Genomic DNA, 20296 nt, shown 5'->3' with positions numbered 1-20296 from the left:
ATCCCGGGGGTTGACAACTTTCCATAGCAGGATACTATGGAAAGCCAGCCACCCTTACCAGCAAATGAGTGCCAACCGCCGGCGAAGATGATGCGGGAGCACGCATCAAGCACTCACCGTCGGGCCGTGCATGCTGGGTGGCTTTTGAGCTGAAATTACAAAAAAAGAGGCTGCTTTTAGCTCAAAATCGGTGTGTATGGGCCTTAACACAAAACACATCGGGGTCTGCTGCATGCTTTACCTACACTGCACCCCAACCCAGAGAAACTCTCGAGTGAGAAATGCAAGTGGGGTCCACGTAAGGACTATCATAGGGTACGAGGCCAATTGTTCCTTATTCTGTATTTTCACATTACAACCTACATTTTGTGGGTTCATTTGTTCATCTTTTGTTTTACTGTTAATTCATATATAATTTATATTTAATAATGCATCATCCTTGACTAAGTGAGATTTTACAGATCTGTTATACCATCTGCGTTATAGGTGTATTGTCTTCATTTTGAAGGCATCACACTATTTAGTTACTTTTTACTTCCCTGTTATTCGGATGTACTGCACAATCTGCCATGGGAATCATTCTCCTTTACCCTATTATTATCATATGCCTTATTGCACCTTGTTTGGTGCCCAGGGTACTCCAGCACTATTTCAGGCCATCCATTTATTTCTTGGGGTAGTAATCCCCAGGCAGCTTTCTGTGCATTCCTCAGTCCTGCTGCTCCATTCCATGCTCATTACAGTGGTCTGGTTATTATACAGAAGCATGTCTGACACGTTCTCTGGAGGGTACTAGACCAACATGTTACCTGACACTCTGTAGATGCCTTCACATTTCATGCCATGTTGCTCAATGAAATCCATGCATTCCCGGAACACTGCTGGCAGCCGGATACCATCACACATCATGGTTCTTTCCACAGCATCAGCCAGTGGGATGCCAAACACTGGCCTCAGCCGGGGTATATCTACAGGGGGCAGCTCTGGCTCTGGGGTGGGTTTCTTTTTTTTCTTCTTCTCTTTCCATTGCTTCACTACATCTGCAGCAGTCAGATCCTTGGACTTCTTCTCCTTGTGCTTATCTTCCTTGTGCTTCTCTTCCTTTGGCTTCTCCTTTATTTTAAAATCTTTCTCCTTCTTCTTAGAAAAACTAGGCTTCTTAAACACATGGATTCCCTTGGACCTTTTCAGTTTGGACGGGCTTTCTGCTTCATCACCGGAACTGTCCTCCTGGAAGGCAGCATAACCTTCCGCTATGAAAAGAAAAAAAAAACAAGTACACGGGTTACAATCTAATTTTAATAAATTAATACAAACAAGATACTGGTAGTATTGACAAGTCTTAACCATAATGAGAGCAACCAAGGTAAAACATAACCTAATCCATTTTAATCTATTTTCATGACCTAAAAACTTTTTTTTTTTTTTTTTTTTTAAATGAACAAGTTGTGTACCTTTTATTATACTGCAAAGCCACCATTTGCAAAATAAGGACAGGAGGAATATTTAGAGGTCCATCACCATCCAAATATCTGAGAGCCAGTCATAGTCCTCATTAATGGTGACAGCAGAGGAAGGAGAGTGATACATACAGCAGTGATTGCAAAATACTTCCTATAGCGTATTTTGTCCACACTACAGGCTGTGAGGGACCACATTATGAAAAGTAAGCGGGTCCCATAGGACGTGCTCTCAGTGACCAGGTGCACCTCCATCAATAGTAACTCATGTGTCTCCAAGACCAAAGCTCAAAGCAGCATCAACAGGCACCTTTCCCACAAACCTCATCAAGCCTTGGAATATTGGTTAGGTTAATTGTATTAATTAATTGGTTAATATCCAACGGACCCTGGAAAATTGCACCCTGCACGGTTGGAAACAGGCATTCGCTCACCACACTGGAAAGCCTGCATCCTCCAAGCCTCTTGTCAGCAGTCTCAGGCTGAAACCACCCTTCACATGACTGCTCTGGCATAGCAATGGACTGACCTCCTGACTACGGAAGTCATATTCCAGTCTCTGCCGCTAGAACTCTGCCTGGTGCATTGTCTGCCACTTGCCGGAGACCCACGGCCGCTTGCACAAAAATTTAGACTGCCGGTGCGCACTGCTGAGAGACCTGCAGCACTGTGAGTACACTATCTCGGCTTTTCCTCTTTCTGACCATCACCCATCTCCTCACTCACTGCTTTCCCCTCTCCCACGCGCATTGTCTCACGGCATAACGTCAACACACTAGATCTTGCTGCCTTCTCAAACACGCTGTGTCCTCTTCTCGCCCCAATCGCCGTCATGTACTGCCCGAACCTCGCCGCCTCCCTCTATAATGACACCCTATCTTCGGCATTGGACTCTGCCTGCCCTCCCTCCTCTATCCCCCAACCCCCAAAAGTGGCACTCGCCTATCACCCGATTCTTTAAAACGTGCTCTCGCACTGCTGAGCGCTTCTGGAAGAAATCACGCTCCCTTGCGGATTATCTCCATTTCAAACTCATTCTTTCCTCCTTCAGCTCTGCCCTTGCTCTGGCCAAGGAATCCTACTTTAAGTCCCTCATCCGATCCCAATCATCCAACCCCCGCAGGCTCTTTGCCACCTTCAACTCCTTGCTCTCCCCCAGCTCTTCTGTCCTCCATCGTAGCCGCTGATTTTGCTACCTAATTTTCAACCAAAATCTCCTCTCTCAGGACTGCCATCACTGCTGCCATGACCTCACCCTCTCCCTCCTACATCTCCACTCCCCTCCTTCCCACCCCTGTCCTCAATTTACCCCACCACTGCCGCTGAAGTCCGCTCTATCCTTTAATCCGCTTCTCCCTCCACTTGCCCACTCGATCCTATCCCCTCCAATACTATACGTCGTCTCAGTCCGTCAGTCTGCTCTCACCTGGCTCACCTCTTTAATCTTTCCCTATCCTCTGGGATCTTCCCTTCCTCCTAAAAACACGCTCTTGTCTCCCCAATTCTCAAAAAAACAAATCTGGAACCCAACTCGCCGTCCAACTATAGGCCCATCTCCCTCCTCCCTTTTGCCTCCAAGCTCCTAGAACATCTGACCTATAATCATCTCCTAAGCCACCTTACTGCTATCTCCATTCTAGACCCCCTCCAATCCGGGTTCTGCCCTTTACATTCCACTGAAACTGCCCTGACCAAAGTCACTAACGATCTACTATCGGCTAAATCCAAAGGCCTCTTCTCTATCCTCATTCAGCTTGATCTGTCGGCTACCTTTGACACGGTTGACCACCCTCTCCTGCTCAACACCCTCCGCCTCCTTTGGCATCACTGGCACGCTCGTCTCCTGGTTCACCTCATACCTCTCCGATCGCTCCTTCTCCATCTCCACTCCGAGCTCCTCCTCTCCTACTACCCCGCAGCCAGTCGGTGTTCCCCAAGGGTCAGTCCTTGGCCCTCTCCTCTTCTCCCTATACACCACCTCTCTGGGCACCATCATCAGCTCCTATGGTTTCCATTACCACCTTTATGCTGATGATACCCTAATCTATCTCTCCTCCCCTGACCTATCCCCATCACTCCTGTCCAAGGTCTCCGAATGCCTCACGGCCATCTCAGCCTGGATGACCCAACGCTTCCTGAAACTAAACATGGCTAAAACTGAACTTCTAATCTTCCATCCCCCGAACATCCCCTCTTCTCCCACTATCTCCATCAGCATTGGTGAAACCGAGATCACCTCCACCGACCAAACGCGCTGCCTCAGTGTCATCATTGACTCCTCCCTCTCTTTCACCCCCCACATTCGTGCTCTCTCACAATCTTGCCACTTTCACCTATGCAACATCTCGCGCATCAGACCAGTCCTCTCCACTGAGGCGACCAAAATTCTCATTCACACTCTTGTCATCTCCCGCCTTGACTACTGCTACATCCTTCTCTCTAGGCCACCTCTCACCTGCCTCGCACCTCTCCAATCCATTGTTAACAGTGCTGCTAGGCTCATCAACCTCTCCAGCCGCTCTACCTCCGCCTCCACCCTCTGTCTATCTCTTCACTGGCTCCCCATTCCTTTCAGAGTTCTCTTTAAACTCCTCAGCACCGCCTACAAGGCTCTCCTCCTCCACCGCTCTTCACTGATCTCTATCCACACTCTCTCCCGTCTTCTTCGCTCCGCCGCTGACCTCTCACCTAATCACCTCCTCCCACTCCCATGTCCAAGACTTTTCTCGCGCTGCTCCCCTGCACTGGAACAACCTCCCGCCACCCATCAGGTGGTGGTGGTACTACTACTACTACTAGAGGAGTGACACAGTATAACTCTCAGCAGTGGTACTGCCACGCTTTACATATGATCCTTAGACTTGTAATGCCACAAACCTGGAACGGCTTCATGTACTGACTCTCACTTGTATCCCATGCAACCCTATCAGCCTGTCCTGGATTTTCTGTCCCTTACGCCAATGTGTCTACCTCCAGGCTCTCATAATAGCACCCCACTGGAACACCTTGGGAGCACCACCAGGACATGGGGGTCTGTACTTCATCTCTACAACCTTCTTCCCTAGCCCAAGCTCTCTGTAGGAGAGCTCTCCCTCACCCAACTCCTACCCTAGGTCCTTTTTTTACACTACTGCTGGATGCAGGGTTTCCTTGTTCCACCCCCACGTTGGTGTCTCTAGCATGCCCCAACCTCTTCATTTCGCTCCCACCCATATTCAGCAAAAAAGTGGAGTCTCTAACTTTCCCTTACCTTACAAGACTCCTGATCCAAATGTTCTTTTGTGCACAAAACTATGCTTTTATCCCCCTCCTTGCCTTCCAGTGCACTACCAACTGTTGTTTGCACCTACCCCTCTCCTTACATACAGCACTGCCTTCCCTTACCCTTAGTTATACAAACTTCTCCCTGCCTTCACACCAACTGTTGCTTGCCTTTAACATCCACTACCCTAACTACTACCTACCCCATTACTTTCCCAGCCTGCGTGCCCTCATCCCCCATATTATGTGATGGGACCCACAGTGGTGTAGGACCTCCTTTGGACCCATCATTTTTCACTTGGCCCAATCACTGTACAGTATTTGATAAGAGGGACTTTCCAAAACCTCTATGCTCACAAAATATGTAAAATGTGGTTGCCTTGGCAATTACATGGCATTAAGCAAACTATATATCATTAATTGCAGTACAACTCAAAATGAAAAAACGACTTCTTATTTTTAAATATAAAAGATACACATTGATTTATGTTAAATAGAACAATTTACTTTTACAGGGGATTGGTGTTGTAATATTAACAGGTATATTTAGTTCCACGTCCCGGAAGTCATATCATCCATGGAGACACTCGCGGACTTATGCTGTGTTTTAACACAGTGAGTATTATACTCTATTTCTAAATTATTACAGCGTATACCCGCTGCTATCACTAACGTAGTCTCTGTATGAAATTGCACTTTAGAACAGGCTGTTTGTCCCGTTCACCCTAATTAAGGGGAACCGGATGTGGATCCTCCATGTTGCTATTTAAACTCTGTCATTCTCACTCACTTTGTATCCTTGAAAAAGGCGGCTGGGACCGCAGAAACATGTCGGATTACAAGTGAGTTTGTTGTTCTTATCCTTGCTTTTATTGCTGCAGCTGTGGCTTATGGCCATTGGGCCACTTTTGCAGTTTTATAAATAAATTTGTTGTTACTGAGACCAGTACTCCTTTTGCTTTTTGGTACACCATCGCCCATGGGTGCTGTGGAGAGCTGATTATATTTAAGGACTGCACCCGAAAGATACCTTTATACATGTGGAATATCTACATCTGTAGTGAGTACGGTACGCAGTTACCACTTCCCTGTGATTGGTGTTCGGGTGTATTGGCTTTTAAAGATACCTAGATATGCTTTGAATCTCCTGTTCATTCAGTGAGTACGGTACGCACCACAGATCACCCACCATTTGGTATTTACCTCATTTACATCACAGTGGTGAACCCTTAAAAAAGAAACCGCTACACATTTTGAGCACATTACTCCACTGTGAGTTTTGGTACGATTCATTCCTGGGGAATTATCCTACCTCCACACTATTATTCATTCAGTGTCACTTATACACATTTTTTGTCTGTTTCCTTTTTTACTGAGAAACATTCTTGAACACACCAGTCAAGCGCCATCGATCCTGTATTTGGTTCAGAGGTATATTTAGTCAACTAATGTCCATCATATAACATCCCACATTAAGCCACTGCTTAAAAAAAAAAAAATTGTCCTCTAAGGACCCTTATTAAAAAAAAAAAAAGTTTGAAAATATATGGTATTTTCATCTTTTTTATGTACTTTCTTTTAATAATGCAGTAAAATTAGATTTTCATAGTAAAAAAGCAGAGCGTAAAACCGGTTTACTGTTCTATATTAATATGAACATGTAGAGAAAATGCTTATATAAGTAACATATAAATCTGTGGAAAATAGTAAATAGTGAAGCCACCAGTGAATATGGTATTTTGAGACCACATTACAACCTCAGGCAGAAGTGAATGGAGGTCACTTTTTTTGTATTCTTCACAACAGTTATAGCAATAATTAAACTTTTAAATTGAATATATTAAAAAAAAAAAAGGACAAAAAGTGTACAAATGTATCAAGCCACACAAACCTCTTCCAATACCATGCAAGAGAAACAGATTAACAAAGATTAGATTTTACTATCAATCTTTCCTTTTAAGATTAGAAACTAAAATCCTCTTCCTTCTGCTACATTTCTTTAGGGATTAATGCTGTAAACGTGCAAAATGTGAGACTTTATACATGTAGATAAGTGCACACAAATATATACTAATATGCATTTAGTGTTTGCTAAATTATTTATGTGATAAATTGCTGCACAAGTTATAACACTTTAAAATGATAAAGGATTCCCTAAGATTTAAAAAGAAATCAAAGGACAGCATTTAGAGCAAACCAGTAGCCAGACTTGGACTACTCTAAAAAATCTTTTGTACTCTTAACATACATACGGGGGTATCAAATTAGTGGCAAAACTGCATTGGTTACCAAAAAAAAAAAAAAAAACAGGAAGCTGTACGCCATTTTTTTTTTTTTTTTAAGGGGTCCAATTAGGTCCCCCCCCCAAAAAATAGCTTCTTGTGAAAACACACAGGTTCAGTGAAGCCTGTGTGTTTTCACGTTTGTACTCCTCCAAAAATATCAGTAGGATAACCCCCGTCAATACAATTACCTGCTTCAAATGACTGCGGGTAACTAGATACTCACAATAATGTATGCGGGGGTAAAGTGTTAGCTCAAAATCTGATATTAGATGGGAGCAAATGTAATATGTAGTTCAGTGATTTGCTCCCAAAATCTGTAAACGGACAACTAGTTGGATAGTTGTAGGAAAGCTGTTCTAGTGTATGGCCAGCATTAGGAAGCGGGTTGAATTTCTGCTTCGTTCTTATTAATACACTTATAGCTTAGTTTTTCACTTGTGTGCTGCCTTGGGGTGACTGGCTTATGCCAGCCTTTTTGGGGTTCCGCGCCCCAGATTCAAATTTAGTATTAGGGACCCACCAGAAATGAGGTCACAGTGAAGCTAGTTGGTGATCAAATATTTATTGGCCAATGAATATACCAAGAAACTTATTAATAATATGGAGTGTGCATATTGCACCCAGTGTTTTTCTTTGCAGAACTACAAGTCCCAGCATGATAACACCTCATGTAAATAGGGTGTGCATTCTAATACCGCCACCCCAGAATTACTGACTCAGCAAACATTTATTATGTTGCACCATTGTCCCAAGTAATGAATCAGTCATTAAAAACATAAGAAGCCTTTTAGCACCTGCTATTAGTGCCATCTATCATTTTTTAGTACATGCAGTTCTAAAAGTCTCAATCAAAATGTCAGCATTTCCCATAATTTGTAGCCGTGTCTGCAGTAAAGTAGCCAGAAACAGAATATCACGTTGCATAAAGAGAAGCAGCAGGAACATGGGAGTTTCAGCTGATCACACCAACCAGGTATTCAATTGTAAATGGCTGAACTCACACACAAAATAAAAAAAATGTGAACTAGAGTAAAACAATGTATGTACGGGTTACAAAAAAATGTATCTTCCTCTTCTCTATTTGCATTCATGGTGGGCTCCAGACAGAAGCCAATGGCTTTATAACATTACTAACAGTAAGTGAACAAATATTACATAACAAGTTAACACAAGAAACCTCGTTAATCTTAAAATGCAGAGACAAGACCAGGGAAAAGTACTTTGCAGACTTGCAAATGAAAATAGAGATAAAAAAATACATGTATCTCAGGAACATTCAACTACATATTAAGCATATGGAGGTGTCAAGAGCAAAGATACACCAGTCACCACCAACTTATCTCTATTGGGCCATACACATGGGGCTATTACAGCCCCATTTCTAAGCGATCTGACTAGATCGCTTAGTAATGAAGCACGGATCGCTCCATGTATGGCCCCTGGCATTGCTCGGTCCCCCACGCCATTATTATAATACTGCTTGCAATATAAATCTAGTCATCAACAGTTTTCCCCCTCTTTACCTATTGACCGCTCACCAAATAATATTTCTGTAGACTGTAAACTTTTGTTGTACAGTTAGTGGGCAGGGGTGTGGTATAGGGGTCTGACAGTCGGGATCCCAACTGGCCGGACTCAGACAGCATGGCGAGGGCAACAAAGCCCCGTGCAGGCTCGCTGTGCTCGCCACGCTTCAATCACGGTGGCTCGCTATGCTCGCCACCTATTCTATTCTCCCTCTATGGGGGTCGTGGACCCCCACGAGGGAAAATAGCAAGTGGCCATCGGGCACCCGGCTGTCGGTGTTTTAACAGTCGGGATCCCGACGTCGGGTAAATGCCGGTTGGGATCCCGTGACACTACCCCTAGCACTAGGATGCTGAAACATTTTGTGTCATCTGTTCTGGGCGTGACCTATTCCTTCCAAGGTAATCCTAAATTGTGCGCCCAAGACGGCTGCCATGCCTGGTAACCTGTACAAGTTATTGCCCAAATGTCTGCACTAACCCCGCAATATGCTTATTGTGCTCTCTACTTTACGTTATCAACCACCTCTGTTTTAATGCCTTTGTTCAATGTACCATGTTTTTGATGAATTTTAAGCGACTTTGAGTCCTATGGGAGAGAAGCGCTATATAAATAAAATTATTACTATAAGGTTTATAGAAATGTAGGACTCACTTCTTTTCTCTTTTTTCTTAAACTTTCCTTTCTTCTTCCCATGGTCTTTCTCATCATCTGATACTACATCAGGAGGCTCATGAAGAATGTCATGAGGAGGCGAGGGTTCTCCAGTACGGTACAATCCAGGGAACTTAGTAGGGCTGATTTCTTCAGAGCTTGGTGTACGGGTCAGTCCTCCGCCATGCTCAGCCCTGCGATGCTCACTGGGGCTACTGGTGGGAGGGAGAAAGCACTCCGTCATTCTGCAGACAGCAACCTACTGCAGGAACTGAGCCCAGATCGCTGTTACCTGTCCATGGTACCTAGAACAAAACCAAAGTGCAACATCACTGCAATAAATTGTGCAGAAAAATAAATCTTATTGTGAGTATATTAAAAATTGGTCTGAAGTTTATCATTTATGCTGTATATATTTATATATAGTTTTTAACACATATTGGTAAACATTTTTGGAAAGCGGCACTGTTCACTGGATGAAAGGGCATTGTATTCTTAGTTTGAGTACCACAAAATGGACAGAATGAAACTGATTAAATCCTAAGGAAGAGTAGCAATCTTCAGACATTTAAAACAAAAAAAAAAAGGCTGGAAAGTCTGTAAGACAAAAATCACTAAATATTATGAAACTGGTAACTGCAATGTACTGGTTAAAGTGAATATGAATGGCAAGAACTTATCTGAATTCCCAAAACCCAGAGGCGGATTTACATACAAGTACAAGAATTTGCAGCTGAGCACATATCAGGATACTGCAGGAGGAAAACCACAATTGTGTTTTACACGCACCTCTTACATCTAGTTTCACTGTTCTGACAATAACACTGCAGACATAGGATACGGTCACTTATTTTGTTTCCAGTCTTATAGATACTATTGTATTAGGAAAGAAAAACAGTTTGTATCCCTATTGCACACTGAATGAGAAATATACATATAATAATCAGACAATACAGAGATAATAATATTATTATATGTATATTTCTCATTCAGTGTGCAATAGGGATACAAACTGTTTTTCTTTCCTAACCAGATTTACCCCTCCCTGTTGGCACCTGAATGACAGACCTCTGATTGAGCAGCTTACCAATAAAAGTGTTGTGCAGTTGAGAGGCATAGATGGGTCAGCAATAGGAGGGATTGCTGACACCTGAGTGCCATTGGAGAAGCCAGGGGTATCTCCAGGTAAGCTGGCTCTCAGATGTTGTAAGCCATTATCATGTGGCCTTACACTGGGCTATTAGGCCCATAAATTTGTTATTGTGCATGGGATGGGTTTGGGAGTGTGATTCCCCCTTTGTTGGTATGGCTGGTCTGCTCCAGGGTAGCACACCCTAACACTTTATTAACATTTATGTTTTTTCCCTATTGTATGTATTATTTTAATCACACCTTCACCTCCCTACATAGCACTTATGTGCTTCTTATTTAACACCTACTAACTTTCATTTGTGTGCTGCCCTGGAGTAGTCAGCCTGTGTCGGCATGTTGGGGGCCCACACCCCAGACCCATACCCAGTGTTAGGGACCCCCAGTGACAGAGACGCCTTGACGTACGGCCTGGGGGCTTAACCCTATATCTGCAGATATATGCAACCAAGATCTCTGTATTGTCTGATTATTATATGTATATTTCTCATTCAGTGTGCAATAGGGATACAAACTGTTTTTCTTTCCTAACCAGATTTACCCCTCCCTGTTGGCACCTGAATGACAGACCTCTGATTGAGCAGCTTACCAATAAAAGTGTTGTGCAGTTGAGAGGCATAGATGGGTCAGCAATAGGAGGGATTGCTGACACCTGAGTGCCATTGGAGAAGCCAGGGGTATCTCCAGGTAAGCTGGCTCTCAGATGTTGTAAGCCATTATCATGTGGCCTTACACTGGGCTATTAGGCCCATAAATTTGTTATTGTGCATGGGATGGGTTTGGGAGTGTGATTCCCCCTTTGTTGGTATGGCTGGTCTGCTCCAGGGTAGCACACCCTAACACTTTATTAACATTTATGTTTTTTCCCTATTGTATGTATTATTTTAATCACACCTTCACCTCCCTACATAGCACTTATGTGCTTCTTATTTAACACCTACTAACTTTCATTTGTGTGCTGCCCTGGAGTAGTCAGCCTGTGTCGGCATGTTGGGGGCCCACACCCCAGACCCATACCCAGTGTTAGGGACCCCCAGTGACAGAGACGCCTTGACGTACGGCCTGGGGGCTTAACCCTATATCTGCAGATATATGCAACCAAGATCTCTGTATTGTCTGATTATTATATGTATATTTCTCATTCAGTGTGCAATAGGGATACAAACTGTTTTTCTTTCCTAACCAGATTTACCCCTCCCTGTTGGCACCTGAATGACAGACCTCTGATTGAGCAGCTTACCAATAAAAGTGTTGTAGATACTATTGTATCCTACCGATCTTCCACTGGAGGTTAGTGGCATTTTTGTTTCGACAGTATACCCAACAAGGACCATGCCACAAAATAATAACATTTTAAAGAAATATCCTGCTAAATATTAAAATGCAAAAAGTTTATATTGGTTATTTGATTCGAAAGGGAAATTCAATTGTTAAGCTCTGCTGCAGCTCCCATCTTAAATGACCTGGAGCAATTCAATTGTTAGGGAGTGAGTGTTGCGAACGCTCATTATTTCTGCCCGCATCCTCCTGAAGTTAAGTCCAGAGCACCCATTAGTTTGCATAGGTTTAATGACACTCGCACCCATTGGTAAAAATTTGTTTCGCAAGTCAGACGCCCCATAACTAAATTTCGCCAAAACTGTCTAAACTATAATCCCTAATGAAAATGTATTTGATGATTATCCAACTGATCACTAATCTGGTCCCTGGTTAGAAGAGCAAATAATCTGCATTAAAATATATTGGTCTTGATCTCCATACAACTCCCTTTTGTGCTTCTTGCTGATTTAAGTGTCAGATTCATAGATTTAGGGAATTTTGGGGTAAGTACTAAAGCTGTGCACACATGTCACGATGTGCTAGGCCAGGCATGTCCAAACTATGGCCCTTCAGCTGTTGTGAAACTACAACACCCATCATGCCTTGCCAGAGTGTTGCTATTAGGGAATGCTAAAACTATGGCAAGGCATGCACGGATGTGTAGTTTCACAACATCTGGAGGGCCACAGTTTGGACATGCCTGTGCTAGGCAATTGTCCCTCCTTTTCTTGATTTCTAACACTGAATCAGTCCCTTGGTGAGTAGCTAGGATGTTGCAGCAGGTAAACATGCACTGCACTGATACTGAACCCTTCTGTACTGTAATCTGGACAACCTAAGCATTCTGTAAATTAAGCTATTTGTAATGAATATTCAACTTTATTAAGCATTACTTTTTATGGCAATGCTTCATTCCTATATGCTTTTTTCTCCTCTTAGACTACTCTTTTACTCCATACCATAGAAATCTTACTGAAGCATCTAGTGAAAAGTGGTGCTGTTGCCTATGGCAATCATCCATTTACTTCAGCTAAAGTGCATGCATTGGCGGCCATTTGAACTCCAACAGAGATACAATTAAATAGATCTGTTGGGCATCATCTGCTGGCACACTGACATTTGAAATAAGTGTTAAAACTATTAATGCAGTGCAGCGCAGTCATACATACGCCCACTACTTTTTAACGTATATAGTGGTTTCATTAATTTACAGTTGCTTTTGCATGACTGAAACAAGCAGGTTTGTCCTATATGGGATTCTGTAGTCCTGCTGATGCAGCTGTTGTTATGGCAACAAGCAGTTGATGTGAGGTCATTATCAAGTCATAAGCTGCCCATACACGTCCCGATCCCGACGTGCGTTCTGGGCTAAAATTGCATTGCATGCCTTGTGCATGCATTATGCGATAAAAAGCAAGTACAACAAGTATGTGCAGCACATACTTTTTGTACTGTGTGATGAGATGCCGCGGGAGCGCGCATCACAAAGCACACATCGTGGCGCCGGAATTGGGTCTTGTATGGGCAGCTATAGTTGCACACAAACCGTGATACCTGGGGTGAGGAAACACAAAATAAGGGACAGGCAGGTATAGTGACCAGAGGGGAAGCACTTTTTGGTAGAGTGTTCATTAATGAAAGTATTTTGGTAGTAGCTTAATCAATGGGATTTGTTAGTAATGATGTATTTAATAAATATTGTTAGTATTTAAAAATAGGTTTACTGAAAAGTATATGCATCACTGGGCACAATACAGCTTTAAAAGATCAATGATTGTGCTCTTTGACACACAATGTGTAGGACACAGTTACCCAGAACATTATGTATGTTTTTAAAGACAGCAGTTAATTCAGGAATTTTTACAAGCAACAACGAACTTCAGTGTTCTTAATGTTGACAAATGCAGCTGCTCCTACATAGCTATTGTACTGTTATCTGTAACCAAGGGAGATCTTACCAATAGACATGTGCTGGTAATAAAAGCTAAGCAAAAGTAATGGACCCAACGAAATACACAGAAGTACCTATATGGAAATAAACATATAACATATAAACATTTGTAATGATGCTACAGTGAAATGTTTTTAAGAGAAATAAGAGCAAATCAGTATAATGGAGTGGCTAAGGGCAGTGGGTTATGTCATTATGGAAGGTAGGAGGAGGAAAAAATGATTCAAAGAAGCACAGACCTCCTCATCAGGGGGGTTATTCTAGTCCATTCTTTCTGACAAAATCCTTCTTAGATGGACAAAACCATGTGCACTGCGGGTGGGGCAGATGTAACTTGTGCAGAGAGAATTAGATTTGGGTGGGGTTTTTCTTCAAAGTGAGATCTATATTGAAGTGTAAAATCATGCAGTCAGTATTTTCCCTTCACAGAAACAAAATAACTCACCCAAATCTAATTCTCTCTGCACATGTTACATCTGCCCCCCTGCAGTGCACATGGTTTTGTCCATCTAAGAAGGATTTTGTCAGAAAGAATGAACTAGAATAAACCCCCAGGTGAGGAATAAAGAGATGGTAAATTGGCAAGAGGAATATGAAGCAAGTATTCAGGGCTTGGCAACTGGACAATAAAGAGGTGGATGTCTCTTTTGGTAAAGTGTTTAAAGTTAATGGTCGTGTTGAAATTGGGGGTTTGGACAAGTGGGACATAGAATGAAGTTGCAGGTGGTAATGGAATAACAGATAGATGACCTCCAAGTAGCACAGGGTGGTACGGGAAACTATAGTATGGGCCTTATTGGAGTGCCAGGACTAGTGCATACTTTACAGCATCATCACAGCTATATCACCTAGGATGGTAGGTCAATGATCAGGCAGCACACTTATGGTGATATAAAGTGGCATGACTGGGAGGTGGCCAATGGTAGATGATGTAGAAATAAAGCTGTAGCGAGAAAAAAAAGGAAACAAATGAAGTGATGAACTGGAACCCATAGGAGGAGAAATGAGTGCTCGGGAGTAGTCATCTAGAAGCCGCATTGATAAGAATACCTCACAACACTGCTTTCTGGGTTAGTGAATCTGTCTGGGAACCAAGGAAGGAAATTGCAGAAATCCAGGCTTTCCCATTAGCCAAGTCATTTTCTACTTCAGGATGACTTTAGAAAATTGGTAACAAAAGCCCATCAGATAATATTTTATTTAAAAGTCAGGAGTCATGGTGTATTTCGATAAAATATACACAAACAATATAGGCAACCAGTCCAGTATGTATTTTTCTGCAAATACTAATATTTTGTCTAGTTATGGAAATTGTAGTATGGAAGAAAAATGAACAAAAAATATTGATGACAAAGTAAATAAAATAAAAATGGAATCACATTTCCAAATATAATTTGGGCCAGATGTATCAAGCTTCACAAAGTGATAAAATGGAGAGTGATAAACAATCAGCTCCTACCTGATATTTTTCAAACCCAGCCTGTAATATGACAGGTAGCAGCAGATTGGCTGGCTGTTTTTCACTCTCCATTTTATCCCTTTGAGAAGCTTGATACATCTGGCCCATATCCATTTGACGAAAGCAATTTGATACAGATTGAGTATCCCTTATCCAAAATGCTTGGAGCCAGAAGAATTTTGGATAACGGATTATTCCGTATTTTGGAATATTTTTATATTTCAATGAGGTATCTTACATTTATGTTGTATAAACACATCAAACACATTAAATGCACACAAATATATTTTATTTGTGCATAAAACAAGGGTTTAAAACATGAAACAAAGTTTGTGTACTACTTTCTCAGGCACTGAATTTAATGGCCAAGCAATCATGTCCTTGCACATATTCAGTGCCAGTTACATGTTATTTCCCCAGTAGTGCCAGTTACAGATGCCCCCAGTAGGTTTTTAGCAAAAAATCATTTCGGAATCATTTGGATTATGGATATTTGGATAAGGGATTCTCAACCTGTAATTGTTTTGGCTACAGACTCCGATAAAAAAGTGGACTTCGTATGTGCAGTACAGTGCCACACTGTCCACAAGATTGCCAAAATAAATTCAAAGAAGTTTTGGAGGAAGTTTAGAATGCATTCATGCCGGAACCACCATCTTTTCCTTGAAGTGAATGGGGATTGAACATTTAGGTAATGCTAAACTAATGGCGTCCCATTCCTCAAAATCTAGAACCTTCCCTTTTTCTCTATACCATCTAAGTTTGTCAGTCTCTTTCAGAGGCTATTGCCAGGCTTTATATGAAGTAGAGATGAGGGCTTCAGAATTGGTTTTGTACAGTACAGAAAGGTGCAAAATCCCAGATCACATGCACGGGTCACGGGTCATGGCCTCGCTCTTGGCCGTCCTAATAGCGCCTGATAATCCAGAAAGAGTCTCGGTACTTATGTAGTACCCGGGCACCCACTAAGCACTTTGCTTAGTGTGGTATTCTCCGTAAGTAGATCGCATCGCAGTACCCGTTTTAGTGTTATATGATGCGATCTTAATAAGCAATTTATTTACTGCTCTTTTCCCGCGTACTTATCGCATAGCATCGCATGCCATTGAACCTTATGTAAAATCGCATGCGATTTTTTAGGGTACGATGGCATTACCTGTACTATAAATTTCTACACCCCCCGCCCCACTATCCACATTACCTGTGCTATAATTTGTACACCCCCACACACACACACTATCCACGCCACCTCTAAGCCTTATCAGCGCAGCATTACCCCACTATCCACGCCACCCCTGGCGAGCACAGCGAGCCCCGCAAGGAGTGTCGGAACGCGTCCTCCCCACCTTTTCATACCCCCACTATCCACGTCGGCGTGGAGTTGAATTCATATAGTGTGGCTAGCGAAGCGAGCTACCAAGCCTGAAGCGTGGCGAGCGTACGCGGATAACGTTACATACTTTCTATATGACACTTTCTATATGACCTACGCATCGCATGCCAAAAGAAACACGATGCGTTTTAAACTAAAAGCGATGAACTGTGAACTAAAAAGTAGTTCAAAACGCATTCAAGAATCGCACCATCACACACATTTTAGTTACTATGGGGGTGAATTCAATTATTATCCATGATAAATTACTGCGGCTAAATAATTCCAGGAACTTAATTCAATTTTTAGAATGCTCCCACTAAAAACTGGCACTTTATTGCAAATTTGTTGCTCCTACCTCATAACCGGCACTATGACAAACACACAAATCTGGAATAACTTCCCATACCCCTGTATATTTTTGCACAATAACGCATAGAGTTAACCACAAAAAAAGGCCTTTAATTGAAAAAAATTTACATTAGGCAAAACAATATAAAAAAAACATGAAAATAAGCTAAATTGTTTAGAAAATGTACCACGATCAATTAAATTCTCCCCTATTTTAGGTAATTTAGAAATTATTATACTGCAAGGAAGACACCATCACTGGTCCTAGTGAACCCGCTGCATTATCACAAATACTGTATTGTTTCAATTTACAATATGGCTGGCTATAATCTGTACTGGAAGATTATTACTTCATGAATGAAGACCTAAGATAGGAGATACTTTATACATCCATCCTTAATTACCAACAAAATCATTGTAAATCAGAAATCATTTATACATTCAGAATTTAATTTGACGCAACACAACGCCACACCCGATTTTAGATCAGTGTACATCAATGTCTGTTGTGCAATATACCATTTTAATGAAAGGCGTACAAGTTTAAGCTGGCTCTGCATTGCTTGTTTTCACAAAGGAAACCTGCTCACTCTGTGATGTTATCACAGCTTCAGCTTTGAATGAAGGGGGTGATTCTGGTTGCTTTGCAAAAGCAAACTCCTTTAATGGACTGATGTAACATGTGCATTTTTTTTTTGACAGTAGTAATAATGGTACTTGTTTCCTAGCACGGCGCCCATCGCATACCTTAATTAGCGACACTTAGATGGTGTACATGTTGACTATCTCGACATTCCGGACAAAATAAAAATGTCAAAAACCTATGTCAACCTTTTAGCTGTCGACTTTCAGTGGTCGACCAAATGACCCACACCTGCTGTACACATACTATGCATGTAAAGCGCTGCGGAATATGTGCGCTATATAAGAAATGGTTAATAAAATAAATAAATCACATATGAAATAAAATTATATTTAAACTTCAGCCTTTAAAATATGCTGCATAGAAGACAAAATAATTATAGTCTTATTTATTTTGTTTGTCATGACATGTTTATCTTCAGCAAATCAATTCATAGTTAGATCAAAAAGGCAAGAAAAGCCAGGTTTGACAGATTCTGATATTTCATTATCTTGTAGCAATAATTATTTCCTAGAGTAAAGCTGCCCATACACAGGGCGAGGGAGCGATGCGTGCTCCCGTGCACATCCCACCTCATAGATCAAAACATTTGTGCTGCACATGCAAATCACACGCGATGTGATGGGGACCAGAAGGCATGCTATTATCGCAGCGTGTATGGGCACCTTTACCACTACAGTATTGTACCAAATTTAACACTATTGAGAACTATGCTGCCAAACATTACCCATTTACTAACCCCATTTATTTATTTACGTCACCTCTTTCATAACTACAGTATACAGCAGTAGATACATTTACAATGTAGGTTTGGTAACTATACACTCAGTAAATTCCCAAACCTCCTGGAACAGTGTATTGTGACTACATTTGGGGATATCAGGAGCATACGGTCTGAGGAGAGAACAAATGCCCAATCAGAGAGCCCTCCTGTGAGCTGTAATCCTAAACATACTACCAAACTTTCCCACATACAGTATAGACCAGAAGTGTGCTACAGCCCTCCAGCAAGGATCTATAGCAATGCAAAATGTGTGTGCAGACAAGATGCACAAAATCACACTACACACCGTGAGCACTGTGTATATGCATACTAGAAGAGCAGAGGGACAGTGCAGGGCTTACACATAGTACAATACAGCTTCCTGTGGAAGTGACACCTATGGAAGCATTGTCTGAATAACAGCATATGCCGCTGACACACACAGGATGACATGTAAGACACACATGTGTAATAAAGACTGCCAGTGAGAGTGCTGCAGAGTGCAGACAGTGCCCCTCACTCTCTCACCTGTGTCCTCCCCCTCCGCCTCGCTCTGTCAGTATGATGGGAGTCTCTTCCTCTTCCTCCTGGGCTCAGTACGAGGCAGGAAGCGGCGTAGCGCGCGTCCCAGGCTTCTTGCTGCAGCACGCTAACACTAGGAATAACTCACAGTGTAATAATTGTCGCTATGATCCAGGGCAGCCGCCATTTTTCCGAAGACGAAATCGAGCTATTGGAGTAAGCTTACGTTATAGGGCACCACAGCAGTCAGGGCTCTAGTAGACAGAACAGGATTTTTGCTAATAGTAATAACATAAACACTCATATAGACATGAAGGACATCTATTCTGAAGAAGCTTCAATGTTGTAATTATAACACAGCAATGAATAGCATTGTCATATGTATTATTATAGAAAGAACTGTATAAAGAGAGCTAATATGCTGTTATTGTGTTTTCATTTGGTACTTCCTCATCTTTGCGGCCACCACTACGCCAGTTACGTTAGCTGCTACTTAACTGCTATGTAAGGCTTTTCGGTGAGGGAACCGTTACAAATCTGCTCTGGAGGCATTTTTCAAGGTAAAGTATTGGTGGCATGGACTCCGCCACCCTCCTTTGTCCAGGCCACCATCTATTACCTTTAGTAAAGTTGTGGCGAGCAGAGTGAGCCACCGAGCTCAAAGCGTGGCAAGCGAAGTGAGCAAGCTTCACTCGCCACACTTCGAGTTCGGGCTCGAGCATCTTTAACCACTTGAGTGGTATGCCCGGAAATTCTCAGGGCTCAGCTGCACTGCCGCAGCGGGCTGTCCCGGAAAATTTCTTTTCACCTTTAGTGCCCCCCTCCTGTCGGTGTCCCCCCCAAGTCCCTCTGCTCCGGCATACCCGGCGATCGTACACCGGAACTTTTTCAAGTGGAAAAGCGGCAGTGGCCCTGCAAAAGAAAGAAATATAAAACATCCGTGGATTAAGAAAAATAAACACATCCCCAGGAGGTCCGGTGAGCTTACCATTTTTTATTGTTAATAAGGAACTGTCCGGAAACCTTTTTATCTGTGTATTTTTATATATTTTTTTTTAATAATGTTTGATTGTTTTTTATGGAATAAAAAGACTATATTTTTTTTAAAGAAAATTGTGGAGATTTGTACAATTCTGAAGCTTCCGTGAGAAAGATTTAAAGACTAATCCTACATATATCATATCTCTTTAAACATATCTTTTAAGTGCTGCAGTTAACCCTTTTTTTTTTTGTGCATATCTTTAAGACTACGTTTGGAAATAAGATTGATTTTTCCTATAAGGGTTTAGCAGCAGCAGAAAAAGAAAGAGCGCTCAAGACTGTTTGGACTGATTTGTGTTTATGTATAATTCATGTCCACAGTCTAGAACAGGACAGGCCAACCTGTGGCTATCCAGATGTTGTGAAACTACAAATCCCAGCATGCCTTGCCACAGTTTTAACACTTCCTTATAGCAACACTGTGGCAAGGCGTGATGGGATTTGTAGTTTCACAACATCTGGAGAGACATAGGTTGGCCAGGCCTGGTCTAGAACTTTAACCCTATAATTGGTGGGGTGGCAGACAGTGTGACCCACC

General features: G+C 42.2%; 1 protein-coding gene across 1 annotated transcript in view; it reads right to left on the bottom strand.

Moving 5' to 3' along the window:
• The window catches only part of RALBP1 (ralA binding protein 1), a 33076-nt gene extending 14227 nt beyond the window's left edge, over positions 1 to 18849 (bottom strand). The window contains exons 1-3 of the mRNA XM_083187644.1: positions 18724 to 18849; positions 9188 to 9492; positions 810 to 1253 (exon numbers count right to left, since the gene is read on the bottom strand). Of these exons, the coding sequence (XP_083043770.1) occupies positions 810 to 1253; positions 9188 to 9431 (688 nt within the window). The 5' untranslated portion in view covers positions 9432 to 9492; positions 18724 to 18849. The remainder of the gene's footprint in view (positions 1 to 809; positions 1254 to 9187; positions 9493 to 18723) is intronic.
• Positions 18850 to 20296: the final 1447 nt, after the last annotated feature.

The sequence above is a fragment of the Crinia signifera genome, chromosome 5 (assembly GCF_055691185.1).
Source record: "Crinia signifera chromosome 5, ASM5569118v1, whole genome shotgun sequence".
Taxonomy (NCBI): domain Eukaryota; kingdom Metazoa; phylum Chordata; class Amphibia; order Anura; family Myobatrachidae; genus Crinia; species Crinia signifera.
This window is presented reverse-complemented; position numbering and strand designations above follow the sequence as displayed.